This window comes from Bubalus kerabau, chromosome 3 (assembly GCF_029407905.1).
Source record: "Bubalus kerabau isolate K-KA32 ecotype Philippines breed swamp buffalo chromosome 3, PCC_UOA_SB_1v2, whole genome shotgun sequence".
In the NCBI taxonomy this organism is placed as follows: Eukaryota; Metazoa; Chordata; class Mammalia; order Artiodactyla; family Bovidae; genus Bubalus; species Bubalus kerabau.
This window is the reverse complement of record NC_073626.1, coordinates 166,190,223-166,210,835: the sequence shown is the minus strand read 5'-3', so window position 1 is coordinate 166,210,835 and position 20,613 is coordinate 166,190,223. Positions and strand designations below refer to the sequence as shown.

The 20,613-nt window shown below is 43.6% G+C and overlaps 1 protein-coding gene across 2 annotated transcripts in view; it reads left to right on the top strand.

The window, feature by feature from the left end:
* SERPINE2 (serpin family E member 2) overlaps positions 1–12,285 on the top strand; it is a 70,435-nt gene extending 58,150 nt beyond the window's left edge. For both annotated transcript variants that reach the window (XM_055573603.1, XM_055573602.1), the window contains exons 5-9: positions 2,479–2,677; positions 4,966–5,066; positions 7,237–7,323; positions 10,312–10,395; positions 11,548–12,285. In XM_055573603.1, the coding sequence (XP_055429578.1) occupies positions 2,479–2,677; positions 4,966–5,066; positions 7,237–7,323; positions 10,312–10,395; positions 11,548–11,585 (509 nt within the window). In that variant the 3' untranslated portion in view covers positions 11,586–12,285. The remainder of the gene's footprint in view (positions 1–2,478; positions 2,678–4,965; positions 5,067–7,236; positions 7,324–10,311; positions 10,396–11,547) is intronic.
* Positions 12,286–20,613: the final 8,328 nt, after the last annotated feature.

Here is a 20,613-nt window from a genome sequence, read left to right as displayed (position 1 = left end):
AGCAGAGTTCCCTGTGCTATTACAGTAGGGCCTGGTTAGTTACATTTTTTTCACGCTTTTTATTTTCCTGATCTCTCTGTTCTCCAAACCAGGAGGCACACAGAGGTTAAGGAACCTCACCAGGATCACCAAGGTCTTCTTCTAAAGTTGGAAGTGTTCAAGAAAACATTTCAGAATTCCACATAATCTAGAAATGCTGGTTTTCCATTCACGTAGTTAATTCTTACAGCTCTCCCATTGCATGGCTAATGTAAAGGTTTCTTGGGATGCTCAGGCATGCTCTGTGGAAGGCTCTTTTCCTGGGATGCTCATGGCCCCTCTGGGCCCCACACCTGCGCCCTGGGCTTCTCCCCAACACCCGCCGTGACTGCACTTGTGCTCCCTCTGGTGGGCGATCCTCAGTTGTCCTGCTTAGTTTTGTTTTGAATGTTTCACATGGGATTGTTGTTGTTATGTAGTCACTAAGTCATGTCCAGCTCTTCGTGATCCCATGGACTGTAGCCCACCAGGCTCCTCTGTCCATGGGATTCTCCAGGCAAGGATACTGGAGTGGGCAGCCATTTCATTCTCCAGAGTCTTCCAGACCCAGGAATTGAACCCAGGAATTGTCTCCCGCATTGGCAGGCAGAATCTTTACCACCAAGCTGCTAGGGAAGCCCCTTCATGTGGGATAAAAGGATTCTAAGATCAAATAAATTTAGGAAACCTGGGAATAACTAGAGTTAAACAGTTTTCTTCGGGACCTCTCAGAGCCTTTCTTGGACTGTTGTGTATTATAAATGTGCAAGAAGCATCAAGTGTCCGGAGCTTCCTGGGATGTGGAATTTGTTTTGTCTGCCAGGTGTCTTGCAGGCTGTGTGTTCTCTAGATGACTTTGTGAGAAGTGCTGGTTTAAATCACTCTTGGGTCTTTATTAGTAAGCATGGGTACCATAAACTATCAGAAAGCCCTCATGGTAATTACCGGAATGGATGAAGAATGAGTAGGGAGTCTGGGAGTGAAGGAGGAGCACCTTTGGGTTTAGACGTACTGAGTCATTATGGAGCTCTGCTCCACTTCTCAGCCACGTGTCCCTTCTTGACAAGTTAGTGTCTCTAATTGTAGCCTCCCCAGCTATAAAATTCTTCCCTGGTGGCTCAGACAGTAAAGAATCCACCTGCGATGCAGGAGACCCACGTTCGATCCCTTAGTCAGGAAGATCCCCTGGAGTAGGGAATGGCAGCCCACTCCAGTATTCTTACGGGGAGAATCCCATGGGCAGAGGAACCTGGCTGGCTACAGTCCATGGGGTTGCAAAGTCGGACATGACTGGGTGACTAACACTTTCACTTTCACAGCTGTAAAATAAGACTGCTTAAATCTACTTTGTAGGGTGCTGTAGATTCTAAATGTGTTGGCATAATTGGTGTGGGCCTGGCAAAGAGTGGACCCTAAACAGGGGAAGCTGTTTACTACACGCCCCTGCCACAACTCCTCTTCACACACACAGAGACTCCACCAAAAGAATCATGCTTAGGCAGCTCACATTCACCCCTTCATCCATCTGATAAAGGTCAACTTCTTACAAAGCACTGTATTCTACATGCCTTGTGATCTGGTTTAATTCTACTTAGATTTAGTGTGGCCAAAGGCATTCTAGACATGTCTAGACTAAAGAATTCTTTACCAGGGAAGGAAAAAATAATTGCCCTTGTCTTTTATTTTCTAAGAAAGCTGTTTTTGGAAGCTTTCATAAAAACAGAAAATGAAGGGGGAAAGCAGTGAGTGCTGTGTAGACTAACGTGGCTGGGCATTTATTTGTCTTCTAGAGATCTTATAATACAAAAAATGAAATAAAAGGCGATGCAGTTAGGACCCAACCACCTGACATACTTGCCTGAATGTTATCATGATTTTGAAAATGAGCTGTTTCTCATCTTTTAAAAATATGCACATGGGGCCTGAATATCAGTCGTCTTCTCACTATTAAAAAGAGAATGGATGCATGAATGACCATCCTTTGAAAATGAAATGTTTGTTGATGCCTACTATGTGGCATGTGGCGGGGGCTTCCCTGGTGGCTCAGACAGTAAAGAACTCGCCTGCCAATGCAGGAGACGTAAGAGACGCAGATTTGATCCCTGAATGGGTGAGGAAGATCCCCTGGAGTTGGAAATGGCAACCCAGTCCAGTATTCTTGCCCAGGATAATCCCATGGACAGAGGAGCCTGGTGGGCTCCAGTCCATGGCATCACAGAGTTGGATGCGACTGGGCGACTCACACACACACCATGTGGTAGGCCCCGAAGATTTGAAAGATTCAAAAGGTGAATGAACATGTTTGGGAAATGGGCATATAAAAAATGGAAAACGATAAAAGTATGTGCCCCAAAGTCAACACAATGAAATAAATAAAAAACTACCCTGGCCATCAACAACCGCTCATGCCCCTTCTGGAAGTCACCAAGGGTGCCCTGAACCTGCCTCTGATTTCTTTAGGGTCTACAAGCACCCCCAGTGGCCTATGGTACAACTTCATCGAGCTGCCCTACCATGGCGAAAGCATCAGCATGCTGATCGCGCTGCCAACAGAGAGCTCCGTCCCACTCTCGGCCATTGTCCCTCACATCAGCACTAAGACCATCGACAGCTGGGTGAGCACCATGGTGCCCAAGCGGGTGCAGGTCATCCTGCCCAAGTAAGTAGCCCCTGTCACTAAAAGAGAAAACAGTGGGAGCCCTCGAGCCCTGGGAGTAACTGTGTCACATACCGGACAACCGAAGGGTGACGCATCATGAAACCCCACTTTATTTTGCAGAAATTGCATGGTGGGAATACAAAGCTATGCTTTTGTAGAAGTTGGTTTTCAACCCGTGTGCCTCTTCTGTGGCAGGATAATGACGATGGGGAAGCAGAGGAAACAGCCTGGTCACTAAGCCCTCTACCAGACCACAGGCTGCTGTGCTACTACAAGGGTTTATAGTATATCTCACTGTTCAAAGGGGGCTTCTCTGGTGGCTCAGTGCTCAAGAATTCACCTGCCAGTGCAGGAGATGAGGGTTTGATCTCTGGGTCGGGAAAATCCCCTGGCATAGGAAATGCCAACCCACTCCAGTATTCTTGCCTGAGAAATCCCATGGACAGAGGAACCTGGCGGGCTACATCCATGGGGTCGCCCGTTGGATACGATCGAACACACACCACGCGTACCTTCCAGTTCTGATAGCTTTTAATTCTCTAGTCGCTGAGATAAGCAATCAGAGGCATGTATTCATAATAAGTATTATAGCAATCCTCCCAAGAGTTTTTTGTTGTAAAATAAGTCTTCACATAAGGCAATGCTTGCCATAAATGAATAGGTTGGTAATGTACATAGATTATAATTGTAAGTAAATTACCATTACAGCCCATCTGCTCACTTGCCCTTGCTGCTCTCCCACAGGATGTGATAAAATCTGGTAAACACATCTTCTTTTGACAGATTTAATAACTGACATTTACATATGTACAGCTATAATCCCCGGAGAAGGCAATGGCACCCCACTCCAGTACTCTTGCCTGGAAAATCCCATGGACGGAGGAGCCTGGTAGGCTGCAGTCCATGGGGTCGCTAAGAGTTGGACACGACTGAGCGACTTCACTTTTACTCCTCATTTTCATGCATTGGAGAAGGAAATGGCAACCCACTCCAGTGTTCTTATCTTGAGAATCCCAGGGACGGGGGAGCCTGATGGGCTGCCGTCTATGGGGTCGCACAGAGTTGGACATGACTGAAGCGACTTAGCAGCAGCAGCAGCAGCAGCTATAATGCCAGATAGTCCAAGTATCCCACAAATCCGTATCATATGCAAAGGAATATCATTCCTAATGTTTACCCCTGTTTTAATGGTAAAATGCTTCCAGAATGCAAACACTTAACTAGCAGGAATGTGTCTCCTCCCTTTGACCATCCACAATCCCAATAACCATGGTGGTTCTGTGGTTGGATACGGGGGAAGACTGTAGAATACTGAACACTTGTCAATACCCTGTTACTGAGTCTACTGCTCATCAAGAACAGACCAATAAAGAGATGAGTTGCTGGGGCTTCCCTAGTGGTCCAATAGCTAAGACTTCCTCCTCCCAATGCAAGGGGCCTAAGTTCAATCCCTGGTCAGAGAACTAGGTCCCACATTCCACAACTAAAGATCCCACATGCCTCAACGAAGATCAAAGATCCCAAGTGCTGCGGCTAAGACCTGGAGCAGCCAAATAAATAAATATTCTAAAAGAAAGGGAAGAGAGAGAGAGATGAGTTGCTGGAGCAAGGAATAGCGACTTTATTCAGATAGCCAGCAGACTGTGAAGATGGTGGACCAGTGTCCTAAAGAACCATCTTGCTTGAGTTAGAATTCAGGCTTCTTTTATACTAAAAGGGGAGGGAGTAAAGTTGAAAATTTCCTGGTTTCCATCAGTCTCCAGAGGGGATGTGTCAATTTCTTCCTCCCTGCAATCATTCACAGGTGGGCCTGGCCTATTTCCTATGAGCTAAACAAAAGTATGTTAGCTTAATGTAGATTACCTGGGAGGCAGGGTTCCCAGAGATGGGTGAGTAGGTATAATTTAAGCTTAAAGGCAACATCCCTTTAGCAATTAACTTGTAAGAGAATACAGAGGTTCTTTCCTATTGCAACCCTGCATCTCCCCATTCAGCATAAGAGAAAGTACTTCCATAGCTCTTCCTCGGGCTAGAATGGGGAGCTGTTGCCCACGAGGGTGAGGATCCCCCTACTTGCTGTTACTGTTCCATTTTGCCATATATATGTTTGAGAGATAGATTGTTCTCTACTTACCTGGCACGTAAATCTTGGGGTTAAAATTTAAGATATGACTGTTCAGAGTATACATTTAAAAACATGTTTGTAAACATTTTTCCCCACTGGCATTGATTATATCATTTTGTATCATTTATAATGATGTTCTCCCTGTTTTCTGCTTTTGTGCTAGGTTCACAGCTGTAGCACAAACAGATTTGAAGGAGCCGCTGAAAGTCCTTGGCATCACCGATATGTTTGATCCATCAAAGGCGAATTTTGCAAAAATAACAAGTATGTTCAATTTAAAACTTGCTCTTAAACTTAACAGTATGTTATAAACCGAGTTTCTGACTTGTTCAGGAAGAAAAGGTCAACATTAGGAATGTGTTGCTGTGAAACTCTTCAGGGTTTCATTGGATGCCTCACCGAATGATGCTACCGAGCCCTCATCACTTATATCAGCATCAGTCATCCATCCCTTACATTTCCCATGTACATTTCATGGGAAACCTACGTGACTGCATGCATTTAAAGAAACATTTCATGTATTGTTTCCATTACCTAAAAATTTGGCTCTTAATTAGATATTAGTCTCTTCTTTTTCCAAATGCACAATTTTCCCCTGTATTTTCAAATTTTCAAGATCAAGAATGTTTGAGCTCTCAAATGGCTTAACTTCCACCAAACAACTGCAGGTGCCAGTATGTGCAAATAGGATTTTGGCATCTCAATCCCATTAATCTGAAATATAAATTCAAAGGAGGCTGATTAATTGCCTTTGCCAAACCATCTAGGACACAGCTGGTATGATATCCCTTCATTTGCCAGTTACATGTAATTTTTTTCCCTAGAGTCATATCTCAATGGTTGATCTTTGTCTTTTAATTGATAGCACAGCCAGCTCCTTCCACAGACAAGACTTAAACATTATTTGTGCTCCATTTCGTACTTTTCCCCCTGAGTGATAAGAGAATAGTTCAGTACCAACCTCAGTTGCCTGTTAGTGAACACCTGGTTACCTGTCGTGGGGATTAACTCGACTCCCCTGGTAAAACTGCAGCTCCATGGATGTTCTGAGCTCTCATTCCGTGTTAACCAAACTCTCTTCCCTTATCCAGCTGCATTAGCATCACCTTGTCTGAAATTCACGATCGTGGGTCTGACTCAGACCTACTGAGTCAGCGTCTTTGCTTGAACAAGGCTCCTCATCCCAGTGAAGCCTGGGAAGTGCTGTTTTACCCTGCACTTTCCCCTTCAGGATTACGCATTGTAGCTTAAATACTAGATACCTGGGACAGGGTGTTCACAGGGGTTCCGAGGGAGGAGCAGGTGCCAGAAATTCTCCTGAGACATTCTGTTGAACCGTGCAGGTGACGAGGGCCCTGGAAACGCGTCTCTCATTCATGATCAGTCACATTAGAGCTGAGTACCAGTGCAGACGATTTAAAAGCAGACAACACAAAAAGCACTTTTATCCCTTTGCACCAGACCTGTGTCCCATCAGGGTCAACATTAACTTCTGTTTGCATTCTCCTCAAACGCTGACCCCAGTGGGTGTTGCTGGAATGGTGAGATTTGCTGAGAAGGGAAGGGTGTTCAGTAGAAGGTCCCAGGGGCCTAGCTGCACTTCTGAGCCTGGCTCCTCCTCCTCTGTCACTGCTCTGCCCTTAAGTGAGGGACTTTTGTTAGGAAAAGAGGGCTCTTCCTCTGCCACTAATGAGCCATGTGACTGGGGGACAGTTTCTTAACACTCTGGGCCACGGGTTCCCTGTGTGTAAGTGCTATATTTTTTCTGGATGTGAGATTCTGTAATTGAAAAGTAATATTGTTGGTTTGCTTCTTCCAGAAAACTAGATTACCTTTTTAAAGCTCTGCTCTTTTTATTTTTTTAATAAAATTCTTAAGTGATGGGAGTTGAACCGACAGAGGCACTAACACACTTGGGGTCCCGGACTCCCTGCTGTGAAGTGAGGTCACAGTTCACTGAGCAGAGACTGAAATTCACCCCAGTGACAGTCACCCTACACCCTTCCATCATGGGGACTGTCAGAAGTCACTTTCTCTGACACTTCTTTGTTTTGATTTTTGGATTTTTTAAAAATTTATTTTTAATTGAAGGATAATTGCTTTACAATATTGTCTTGGTTTCTGCCATCCATCAACATGCATCAGCCATAGGTATACATATGTCCCTCCCTCTGGAACCCCCTCCAACCCCATGCCATCCCTCTAGGTTATCATGGTTTGAGCTCCCCACGTGTCATACAGCAAATTCCCACTGGCTATCTATTTTACATACGGTAATGTATATGTGTCCATGCTACTGTCTCAATTCATCCCACCCTCTCCTAACACCTTTTAAGGACTGAAACTTGCCATGGCTTCAAAATTACTTCTCTCACCCAACCCAGTGGCCTGCATATCAAGCAAATGCTGTTTCTGTTTTATTTTCTGGAAACAGGGTCAGAAAACCTTCATGTTTCTCACATCTTGCAAAAAGCAAAAATCGAAGTTAGTGAAGATGGAACCAAAGCTTCAGCAGCAACAAGTAAGTAAGCCCTGGGTCTCGGGGCCGGGAGCAAGTACACCCGGTTCCTTCATCAGCTCAGCTACTGTGTCCTGAGCCGCATTTCTAGCCAGGCGTTGCGGGCTGACCTCGGGAGACAGTGGCGTCCGTGAAGCTCAGGGTCTGTTACATTACGGAAAGTACTTCAGTAGAAATTCCTCCAGGACAGGGGTCAGCAGACCTTTTCCATCAAGAGCTGGATGGGACCTAGTTTATGATTTTGTGGATTGTACCGGCTCCCTCTCCACTTCTCAGCTCCGCCTTTGCAGTGTGAAAGCAGCATAGACTGACTATACAAGCAAATAGGCACGGCTGTGTTCTAATACATCGTTCTTCATAAAAACAGGATGGTGGTTAGCTGACACCCCCCGCCCCCACTCTCGGATGGATCAAGAATATTGTGGCTTCTTATCGGCAGTAAAGCCCCATCTTCATATTGACACACAAAATACTAGCAACTACTAATAGGAAAATAGCCAATCGAGTCTATCCAGGACCAAGTGAAGAATTAGCAAGCAACTGTTGAGTTCTGGCAGGATTGCTCCGCAGCCTTCGTTGATAATTAGAACTTCCACATTTGCTTTCTCCTCAATGGCTCATATAATGAAGGAGAAAACAGAACAGTCTTAGGCTGGTTTTTGTACCCCCTAATTATCCATATGAAATTGGATGAATAGATCTGGCCAAACTCTGTGAACTCATAAACTGTCTTAGCTTTACTTGTAACTGGGTCAAATATTTCTGGTCATTACAATGTACCACTTGTACTCAAAATAGACCCTTTATTGCCTTTCTAGAATAAACATTTAATTTTTATTTCCTTAAAATAACATTTAAAGCAAAAAGCTAGAAAGTGACATCTAAATTTTGCCAAAGTTATTGAGAAGTGTTGCCAATTAGTACTGCAGGACCACCTACGTAAGTTGCAGGGCCCCATGCTAAATGAAAACATGGAGCCTTTTGTTCAAAACTTACTAAGAATTTCAAGGACTTCCCTGGTGGTCCAGTAGCTAAGACTGTGCTCCCAATGCAGGGGGCCTGGGTTCAATCCCTCATCAGGGAACTAGACCCCACACTCCACAACTAAAGATCCTGCATGCCACAGCTATGACCCAGTACAGTCAAATAAGTAAATAATATTAAAAAAAAAAATTTCAAGTCAGCATCCACAAAGCACTAGACCAAGTATAGGGCCACTGTGAGTGTGGGGTCTTGTGACGGCCCAGGTCACATGCTCTTGAAGCCAGCCCTGCTGTGTTAGTCTGCTAGGACTGCCATGGCAAGCTACCACAGAGTAGGTGGCTTAAGCAAAAGAAATTTACCTCTCATTTCTGGAGGCAGAAGTCCAGTATCAAGGTGTTGTCAGGGTTGGTGTCTCCTGAGGCCTCGCTCCTTGGCTTGCAGACGGCCAACTGCTCGCTGTATCCCCCCCATGGCCTTTTCTGTCTGTTTACATCCCTGGCCTCTCACTCTCTTCCTGTAAGGGCACCAGTCCTGTTAGATTAGAGCCCTACCTTCATGGCCTCATTTAAACTTAAAGCCTTCCTAGGGCTTCCCTGTGGCTCAGTGGTAAAGAATCCGCCTGCCGGTGCAGGAGACACAGGTTTGATCCCTGATCCGGGAAGATCCCACATGCCATGGAGCAACTAAGCCCGTGTGCCACAACTACTGAGCCTGTGCCCTGGAGCCTAGGGAGCCAAACCCACTGAAGCCCTTGTGCCCTGGAGCCTGTGCTGTCCAAAATAGAAGCCACCACAATGAGAACCTGCGTACCACAACTAGAGAAAAACCCACGCAGCAACGAAGACCCAGCACAGCCAAAATCAAATTTTAAAAATTTGAAAATAAACTTAAAGACTTCCCTAAAGACCCTGTATGCAAATACAGTCACACTTGGGGCTAGGAATTCAGCAGACAGATTTTGAGGGATACAGTTCAGTCCCTATCTGTTGCTGACTCGTGATTTGATTGTAATAACCCTTGGTTGAGTTTGTCCAAGCATAGCTACAGCTGTTTCCCTTACAACATCAAGCCCAAGTCATTAAGGCTTCCCAGGGGGTTGAGGAAGAACACTGGGCCATTGCAGCAAGCATGGGGCAGTTATGCCAGGTGTCCACCCTTCTGCAAGGCCTTATCACTGGCTTATTAGATCAAAACTACGATTGGGAAACAGGGCAGAGGAAACGTGTCTAAGACCATAAGCGTAGATACGTTTGCTTCCAGTGTCCGCACCAGATGAGCTGAACAGCAGCGTCAGGCAGTAGGCCCCAGATGAGCAGTCTACACGGCCAATGCGAAGAAAGTCTAGATGATGAGCCCAAGGGAGAAGGCACAGACAAAATGGATGACAAGTGAGCTGGTCCTTAGTACCGAGAAAGGATCTGGATAGGCCAGAAGGACCAGGGGCCAGGCCTCAGCTAGGTAGATGGTATGAATGAAGCACAGTTCATAGTAACAGTGAATGTGTGTTGGGTGCTTATTAAGTGGCAAACACTGTTAAAGGGCCCACCTGCCTATGCAGGAGGTGCAAGAGACACAGGTTTGATCTCTGGGTCTGGAAGATCCCCTGGAGGAGGAAATGGCAACCCACTCCAGTATTCTTGCCTGGGAAAGCCCATGGACAGAGGAGCCTGGTGGGCTACAGTCCATGGGTCGCAAAGAGTCAGACACAACTGAGTGACTGAGCACACACACATACATTATTCTAAGAGCTGTCATATGTTTCAGTTCATCCTCATAACAGCGCTACCTGGAGTAAGCATGGTTTTTAAAGGAGATGGGCTTGTGTGAACTAAATGAGGCAGATTGGAAAGGGCCTGGCCCGTGGTGGCTGTGCCGTCAGTGGTGACCACAGGGCCTGTTGTTGCATGGCCAGCCTCTGGGACAGGAATGATGTCCTGCCTTGAATTACGTGCTGCCTTTGCTGGCCTCATGCTGGGTGTACAATGGGTTTTCCTTTTCTTCCTGCAGCTGCGATTCTGATTGCAAGGTCATCGCCTCCCTGGTTTATAGTAGACAGACCTTTTCTGTTTTTCATCCGACATAATCCTACAGGTGAGTGACTGCCTTCTCCCATTGTTCACTAGCTGTGAGTTAGCTCCAGCAGTGCGGCTTTGAATCCCTCTCCCATGTGTCAACAAGTGCCAACGCTTTGAGTCATGTAACTGCCGCCTTTGCAGAGAAAGGAGAATCAGACTGTTTTTACACAGTGTGATGGCATCTCTCAAACACAGGATTTTAGGTTTTGTCTCTTTTTTTTTTTTTTTAACATCTGAAGAGCTCTGTAGTCCTTTGGGGCTTTTTGACATCTGCTGACTTTTTTTTTTAAATAAATGCAATTAGGTAAATTTTTCAGGAAGCTGCATGTCCTCAACCTTTATAAGGGCACCCTGCTGTTATGACCTGAGAACTTTTAGTTCAGTCAATCTTAGCTCCGTGAGTCATGGGTTCAAAGTTGGCGCTGTCTTTTAGCTTCATCTTTAAAGTTAGAATAACAGTAATTCCTACCTCTTAGTACAGTTATGAAGAATAATTAAGATTGTCTTTGTGAAGAGGTTGTCTTCATGTTGGTGCAGAGTAGAAACAAACATATTCTAGCTTTTACTTTGCTTTTGATCAATAACCTAAGCTGCCTCCTATCCTTTTATCTCATCGCACCTTAATCATTATAATTAGTATGTGCCTGAGCCAAACAGTCCAAATGGGAGCCTCTAGCCACACGTGAGACTTAGCTTTTTAACTTTAATTAAAATGAAGGGCTTCCCAGGTGGCTCAGTGGTAAATAATCTACCTGCCAATGCAGGAGACTTGGGTTCGAGCCCTGGGTTAGGGAGATCCCCTGGAGAAGGAAGTGGCAACCCACTCCAGTATTCTTGCCTAGGAAATCCCATGGACAGAGGAGCCTGGCAGGCTACAGTCCATGGGGTTGCAAAGAGTTGGACGTGACTTAGTGACTAAACAACAATTGAAATGTAATTTAAAATTCAGTTTCTTAAACCACATTTCAAAGGCTTAATAGCCACACGTGACCAGTGCTACCGTATTGGACAATGAAAATGCAGACCACTCCCATCACTGCAAAAAGTTCCATTGGATAGCATTGCTTAAGAGCAATGGGGTTAAAGACAGCCCAGAAACCTCCCCTTAGATATCTTCCATCTTATCTGAAGGACTAGAGTTATGCGTTGTTTCCTTTTAATTCTCTAGGTGCTGTCTTATTCATGGGGCAGATAAACAAACCCTGAAGAGTATACGGAAGGAACCATGCCAAGCAAAGACTACTTTGCTATGAAGAAAAGACTCCTTTCCTACATCTTTCCTAGTTCTGTTAAATATTTTTGTACATGACTTTCTTTTTCAAAACTAGTTCTTAGGTTCAGAGACTCAATGATGCAGCATTTCTGTTCTGGGAAGTCTTAAGGGGGGTAAGGGGCAGGATGATGGAACACTGTACTGAGAAATGAATAGAAAGGTTTCAAAATGTCTAAAAGATTCTTTAAACTACTGAGCAGTTACCTAGGTTAACTACCCTCTTGAGTATTTACTGTCCAGTTCAGGATTTTTGTTTTGTTTTGTTTATATGTGTGGCTTTTCAGAAAAATTTAATCAGTGTGATGGGGGAGGGGGAAAAAAAGGACATTTTATGGTAGCTTTTACTTTTATATGAAAAAAATATTATTGGCCTTTTAAAATTTTTTTTGGGTCTCATCCAAAGTCTTGAAAGTAATCTTGCATTACTTTGGGGGTAGAAATAGTGAAATCTTTAGCCTCTTTGTGTGTTTTTGTTGTTGTTATTTTATATAATGCATGTATCCACTAAAATAAAGTTTAAAAAACTAATGTCTTGCTAGACAAGGTTTGCTGTTGTGCAGTGTGCCTGTCAACTATTGGTCTGTACTCTTTGGATTTGCATTTTTGTATTTTGTACAAAGTAAAAATAAAGTGTTATGAGTAGTAAAAAAAAAAAGAAGAAGAAAAAGCCATTTCTCTGCTATTTAAAAACACAACAAAAGAAACAGCCTTTTAAAAATACCTCAGTCTCTTCTAATAAACCTTTGCACTTAGGCAAACAGCAAAAAAAACCCTGGCCTTCCCGTCCCTCACCTAAATCTGGCAGTCACTGTTCCTGTCCCAGCACCTCCCAAAATCTCCCTTCCAGTGCAGGAGAAACAAGAGACCTGGGTTCAATCCCTGGGTCGAAAAGATCCCCTGGAGGAGGGCATAGCAACCCACTCCAGTATTCTTGACTGAAGAATTCTGTGGACAGAAGAGCCTGGCAGGCTACAGTCCATGGGGTTGCAAAGAGTCGGATGCAACTGAGTGACTTAGCACAGCACACACAGTTCAGTCGCTCAGTCGTGTCCGACTCTTCTTGACCCCATGGACTGCAGCACACCAGGCCTCCCTGTCCATCAACAACTCCCAGAGTTCACCCAAACTCATGTCCATTGAGTCAGTGATGCCATCCAACCATCTCATACTCTGTTGTTCCCTTCTCCTGCCTTCCATCTTTCCCAGCATCAGGGTCTTTTCTAAGGAGTCAGTTCTTCGCATCAGGTGGCCAAAGTATTGGAACTTTAGCTTCAGCATCAGTCCTTCCAATGAATATTCAGGACTGATTTCCTTTAGGATGGACTGGTTGGATCTTTCAATTCAAGGGACTCTCAAGAGTTTTCTCCAACATCACAGTTCAAAAGCATCAATTCAGGGGAACCACTATCACAGAGAAATCCTGTCTCTAATTTCAGATAGGGTTCTTCAGGCCAGGACTGAGGCTTCCCAGCAAAGGTACGGAGGGGTTTGGTAGCAAGAGCAGAAGGAAATTACCCAGTGAACAGTGGCTGTTTCATTTTTGATGATAGGCTAGGACGCTTGTTTTTCAAAGCAAGTTTTTGTGGATTTTTTCTTTGTCTTTTGTGTTTTTGGAGAACTCATCACAATTCTAAGTTTACCTTTTTGTTTGTTTGTTTTATTAATTTTCTAGAGATTTGGGTACCCTTATCTAAATAAGAATAGTTTGTATTCTAAATAAGAATAGTTTGTAAGAACAGTAGTTATCAAAAACTACTTTTTTTTTTTAACCTATTAACTCTATTCCTCTCCTTGTACATTAAAACCTCACATTCAACTCTTCACCAGTTTGTCGTTTACAATTATTTGTCAGATGGACTGAGTCTTGCTGTTTGCAACTATTTAAATGTGGATACCTTGATTGTTAGGGCTTCCAGGTGGTTCAGAGGTAAAGACTCCACCTGCCAAGCAGGAGCCTCGTCGGGTTTGATCCCTTGGTTTGGGTAGATCCCCTGGAGAAGGAAATGGCAACCTTCCCTAGTATTCTCTAGCTATGGTCCATGGGGTCGTAAAGAATCGGATGTGACTCAGCAAGTGAACAATAACAACCTTGATTATTAACCAAGAGAGAAGGGAGCAAGGGGACAATTGTTTTCCCTATTTAAGTGTAAATGCCAAAGAATTATTTTGAATGGTTACCTAAGACCACTTGTATTCTAGCAAACATGCTAGTATAGTTCAGTTCAGTTCAGTTGCTCAGTCGTGTCCGACTCTTTGCGACCCCATGAATCGCAGCACGCCAGGCCTCCCTGTCCATCACCAACTCCCGGAGTTCACTCAGACTCACGTCCATCGAGTCAGTGATGCCATCCAGCCATCTTATCCTCTGTCGTCCCCTTCTCCTCCTGCCCCCAATCCCTCCCAGCATCAGGTTCTTTTCCAATGAGTCAACTCTTCACATGAGGTGGCCAAAGTATTGGAGTTTCAGCTTCAGCATCAGTCCTTCCAGTGAACACCCAGGACTGATCTCCTTTAAGATGGACTGGTTGGATCTCCTTGCAGTCCAAGGGACTCTCAAGAATCTTCTCCAACACCACAGTTCAAAAGCATTAATTCTTCAGCGCTTAGCTTTCTTCACAGCCCAACTCTCATATCCATATATGACCACTGGAAAAACCATAGCTTTAACTAGACGGACCTTTGTTGGCAAGGTAATATCTCTGCTTTTGAATATGCTATCTAGGTTGGTCATAACTTTCCTTCCAAGGAGTAAGCGTCTTTTAATTTCATGACTGCAATCACCATCTTCAGTGATTTTGGAGCCCAGAAAAATAAAGTCTGACACTGTTTCCACTGTTTCCACATCTATTTCCCATGAAGTGATGGGACCAGATGCCATGATCTTAGTTTTCTGAATGTTGAGCTTTAATATATTTGTATATCCTCTCTTTTTCATTTGATCCTCTCAACTTACTCGTCTTTAGCCCTTCCTCCTGTTGACCTAAAACACGTAGAATGCCAGGCATTTCTTCAGCAAAGATGGGTTTATTCAGGATAGGCAGAGAATTACAATTTGGGATATGCAACTATGGTGAGAGGAGTACTATCTACCCCCGTGGCAAGAGAAGGAAATGCTTTTATAGAGGAAAACAGGAAGTTGAGGAGCTGTGATAAAAAGGGTTCATGGCTTCCCACTGGCTGAGTCCTTGCCAGAAAAGACAAGTATTTTTCCTTGTTGGGCTCATCTGTCTTCACAGGTGTGAGAGCTCCCCCTTCTGGTCTCCAGTTTCTATTGCAGTTTCTATTAACTTTTTTTTTTTTAGGTTTTTATCCTTTTTTTTTTTAACTTTACAATATTGTATTGGTTTTGCCATACATCAACATGAATCCACCACAGGTGTACACGTGTTCCCCATCCTGAACCGCCCTCCAACTTCCCTCCCCATCCCATTCCTCTTGGTCATCCCAGTGCATCAGCCCCGAGCATCCTGTATCATGCATCAAACCTGGACTGGCGATTCGTTTCACATATGATAATATACATGTTTCAATGCCATTCTCCCAAATCTTCCCACCCTCACCCTCTCCCACAGAGTTCAAAAGACTGTTCTATACATCTGTGTCTCTTTTGCTGTCTTGCATACAGGGTTATCCTTACCATCTTTCTAAATTCCATATATATGAGTTAGTATCCTGTATTGGTGTTTTTCTTTCTGGCTTACTTCACTCTGTACAATAGGCTCCAGTTTAACTTTTTTTATACTCCAGTCAATACCCAGTTTCGATCCTGGCTGACTCCTGTGCTTGTGCTTAGTTGCTCAGTCATGTCTGACTCTTGTGACCCCATGGACTATAGGCCCTGCAGGCACCTCTGTCCATGGACATTCTCTAGGCAAGAATACTGGAGTGGGTTGCCAAGCCCTTCTGCAGGGGATCTTCCCAGCCCAGGGAGCTGATTTGTAAACCTTGTTTATAATTCCTGGATTTAGGGGGAAAGTTCATCGAATTATTTTTCTAAAGTTCAACTTTTATCTTTTGATACACTTAGTAGGTCTGAAGGCCTTGCCTTCAAATGATAACATTTATGAAAACTTTGAAGGAAACGAATAAATTTAAAATACAGAGATTGCCACAAATATGGCAGACCTGGGGTAAAAGATTATATTTGCTGTGCTGTTTTGATTTATAATAAAAATATATATATACAGTATCTGTTCCTCATCCCAGCTTCTGGCACAGAACTCCCAAAACCCTTGGAATGTCTTAAGTGAGAAGCACAATAAAGGTGCCTTTTGTTATGTTAATATGTTAAAGTAACTTGCAGCTCCCAGGGATGGGGACTGGTCATGAGGAATACCAGCCATCTGATTCGGGGGCCCCACACCCCAACCTCAGGCTGGGGGGCTGGCTAGAGGTTCTATCAGTCACTGATGGCCAATGATTTCACCAATCATGCTTATGAAACCAGGTGGCTCAGTCGTAAAGAATCTGTCTGCCAGTGCAGGAGATGTGAGTTCAATCCCTGGGTCAGGAAGATGCCCTGGAGAAGGAAATGGCAGCCCACTCCAGCATTCTTGCCTGGGAAATCCCCTGGACAGAGGAGCCTGATGGCCTACAGTCCTTGGGGTTGCCAAGAGTCAGACCCAACTTAGCAACTAAACAGCAGCAACAGCAGCAGGTTATGACATGAAGTCTCTGTGAAAACCCAAGATGACGGCTTGCAGAGCTCCTGGATTGGTGAACTCAACAGTTGAGATACAGGGAGGGCACCATGCTCCTTGAAAACTCCTTGCCCTTGCCCTTCCCTCAGCCCTTGCCCTATTGGTCTCTTCCATCTGGCTGTCCTTGAGTTATGTCCTCTTTTAAGAAACCAGTAATCTAGTAATGAAATATTCCTCTGCATTCTGGGAGCTGCTCTGGCAAATTTATTGAACCCAAGGAGAGGTCATGGAAACCTCTCATTTAGAGCCAGTGGGTCAATGGCACAGATAACAACCTGGGCTTGCAATTGGCATGTCAAGTGGAGCAGTCTTATGAGCCCTTAATCTGTGGAATCTGATGCTCTCTTCAGGTGGGTAGTATTGGAATTGAGTTGAATTGTAGGACCCTCAGCTGATGTGGGGAAAACCCCCGCACAAGCTGGAATTGGGTATCAGAATCTTTATTTGCTATGTAGATATTTGAGCAAACAATTCTTATTTCACATTGAAGTTGGACAGAAGATTGGCTGCGATTTCCCTAAGGTCACAAAATGGTAAACTTAAGGAAAAGTGGAGATCAACAACTAGGAAATTCACTCCTTGGACACTTAATGAGATGGGGATTTCAATTCACCTGAGACACAATGGAAAAAGAGTGGGCACTGACCCAAATAAGTTGAAAGCGCTGTCTTGTCAGCCTTTGAGTCTTTGTCCTGAAAAGGAAATGATGACAGATGACCTGAAAAAAATGCCAATCATTTTTACAAAAAGACACAAAGGAGTGGCTTTTGTCCCTGTAGCTCTTTGTTTTTCTGAAAATTAAAAACTGAAGGACACCTGAGCTCCACACTCAAGGACCTAAAAACTGAAGGAGGAAGGGTGGAGTTTGCTGGGAACAGGCCGAGTAGATGTGATTGGTGGTGACTTCCTGGGAGAGGTGAGGTTTTTTTCTAAGCTGATGGCCGACTGCTATGTCCTTGACGTCCTGTGATGCAGAAAGACACTGTGTCCTACCAAGAGTCCACTTTGGCCGGCCAAAGAGTGGACACCACCACTGGCTAAGCTCCATTTCTTTCAAGATTCCCCAAACTGTACCCCTGACACTCACTGAAATCTTGAAGAAAATAGGAGGCAGTTGTGATTTAAAGGAGGAATTTGCTAAATGAGAAACCACTACTCTACACAATACCAGGTACATCGTTGCTTGCAGATTAAATTACTGTATATGAAGTAGCAAAATGTAAATAAGTTTTTTAACTTCTTAATGCTGTACCTCTTTCATCTAAAGTTTGTAATCCTGGGTCTTTCCTGGTGGTCCAGTGGTTAAGACTTTGCCTTCTAATGCAGGGGGTGCATTCCCTGATTGAGGAACTAAGACCCCATATGCCTTGTGGCCAAAAAACCAAAACATAATTATTGTAACGAGTTCAATAAAGACTTTAAAATGGTCCACATTAGAAACAAAGTTTAATAAAACATAACAAAAAACTTTAAAGTTTATAATCCCAGCTGCAGAAGGTAAAGAGAAGACTGGAGGCCTTCATGCTTGTCCCTCTCAGACAAAAAGCAATCCCAGGATCAAAACCTGAGCGGCAGGTTGTCAGGAGCCTGACCTAATGGTGATCGTTGTTGCTAGTCTGAGGGTTGTGCTGTTTTGACTGCATTTGCCTCATTAACTGTATTGTCTGCTGATAAATATCTCTTACTGACATGTTGTCTTGCTGTAGAGACGCTGATACCAATAGTTTATGTAAAGGAAGTGTCATCAGAAAGTCAGGTAGACCTTCCTCGTCTAACTAGAAATGTCCTTCTCCAGCTGACAATGTCCTCATTTCTCTTCTCTTCTGCAAAACTCATTAAAATAAAGTCACAGGTTCACTGTGCAATTTTATTGCACAACAGATAGGTTAAAAAAGTGTTCTATGAATACTCAAATAATGGGTTCCTCCTCAATTGAAGGGGAATAAACTAACGTATTCCATTTTCTCCATCTCAGAAAATTTTCTTAAAACCCTTACTCTTTGGTCGTTAGTGAGACCTAACAGGCAGCCAGGTTATTGAACAAGAGCCCATGAACACTGAGTGGGAAGCACAGATACCACTAATATCAAGAAAGCTTGCTTCTTTCAGGAGCCTGTGTGCTTGTGGTTATGATTTTTGACTGCATGCATTTTTTTCTTGGAAAAATTGTCCTCAGTTTGCAAGATTCAATTCAGTCTAGCAATCAGCCTTGGTATCCCAGAAAGAACTGTGGCTTTCGAATGCTCTGAGAAGCAACAGAAGTTGTGAACCATGGCTCTAGGGTCTAGCAACCATGCCGGAGGGCTTCATCAATGGAGACAACTCAGGGATCTGCTGAAGGGAAGAAAAAAGGTGGGCTTAAAGATGCAGAGGTGTGCAGCATGCTGCCTGCTGGGCATCCTCAAGGGGCTGCCTGCAGCTGGGGAAAGCTGTGAGCTGGACCCCACCCTTCCCCTACCCCCACGAGAAGGATGGCAACATCTGGTGTCAAGATGGACAGTGTCCCTTGCCTCTGCAGTGCATTTTCTTCCATCATAAAAATGAGGAGGAAAGAATAACAAGAAGGGGCCAAAAAAAGAAGGAAAAAAAAGGTCTTTTCAACATATTATCTATGACAACCCTTAAATTTTCACTCTTTTCTAGTAAAAAGAGCTCCAAACATTGGTGCTTTCATCAGAAGTGAATTGCTCATAGAAAAGGTGAGCTCGCAGAAGAGAGCTGTAAGAGGTCTAGAGAAGTCATATTTCACTATAATTCTATGTAATCAGTCTTTCCTGTTTGGGGAGAAAACAGTGTTCCCCCTAATGTTACTTTGCATGCTACTAATACTTCACTGAGAAGTAGGGTTAGAACACCATCTTGTGGCCAAAATCCCTAAAATGCTGAGCACTAAAAAAATAGTCTTGTTTGTTTCATTCCTAACCAGGATAAAAGTTTGTGGGGAGTTTTTTTGCCTTTTTTAAAAATTAAAGTGTAGTTGATTTACAATGTTGTGTTAATTTCTGTTGTATAGCTAAGTGACTCAGTTATACATATACATACATTCCTTTAATATTCTTTTCCATTTTGGTTTATCCCAGAATATTGAGTACAGTTCCCAACAGTAGGACCTTGTTTATCGATTCGATATGTAATATAGAAGTTCCAGTTTATCCTCTCCCATCCCCACTGGCAACCACGTTTGTTCTCTTTATCTGTGAGTTTGTTTCTGTTTCATAATTACATTCATTTGTGCCATATTTTGGATTCCACATATAAGTGATACCATATGGTATTTTTTTCTGACTTACTTCACTTACTATAATGTATAGTTGCAGAGATAGTTTTTACTAATATTTCACTTCCTTAAAACCACATAAGATACTTTTGAGAATAATATGCCCTATTTTATATATGCATATAATAACATAATATGAACTATAGTAAAAAAGAATAAGGCTTAGATAACTGAGTCTATAGACATCAATATTACACTTTTGGATAAGGAACTTTTTTGGGGCTGTGGAAACTGGAGGATGGAGTGTCAGAATTTCAAAGTAAATGACTTCAACATCTTACTTCTCTGGTACCAAGGTTGAGTCAGTGCTTACATATGCCACCAACTTCCCACGGTTATGATGACTGTCTTCTCAACATGGACTAAACATCAGTCAAAAAGGGGTCCTGGAATGGTCACTGAATGCTCTTGGGTACAGTTCTTTAGCAACACCCTCATACCCACATGGTCCTCTTGCCCACACATCAAATTTCTGTAATACTTACTCTCATATAGCAAATTAAGTAGTCGCTCAAGTTGGTCCCAAGTTTCAAGCTATTTCACATTCAAATGCGAGAGTGTATAAATTGTCTTCTATGTTCTAGTTCATAGTATTTTAATTGGTGCTTTTTAAAGGTACCAGCTTCTCTGGTGTTTCAGATGGTAAAGAATCTGCCTGCAATGAAAGAGACCCAGGTTCAATCCCTGGGTCGGAAGATCTCCTGAAGAAGCGATTGGCTACCCACTCCCAGTATTCTTGCCTGGAGAATTCCGTGCACAAAGGGGCCTGGCAGGCTACAGTCCACGGGGTCGCAGTTGGACACAACTGAACAACTAACGCTACACTACAAACTAGTTTTAATGAACTAGAGAGTTAGACTTGTTCCACGTGTAACGCTAAAAGCATTCAAGGATTAGAAGCTTGAAAAACCTAAGGGTGAAGATAATTCCCCTCCAAATTTGTAGATTACGGTCCTGCAAACTGCCCTGAGCAGGAGAAATATA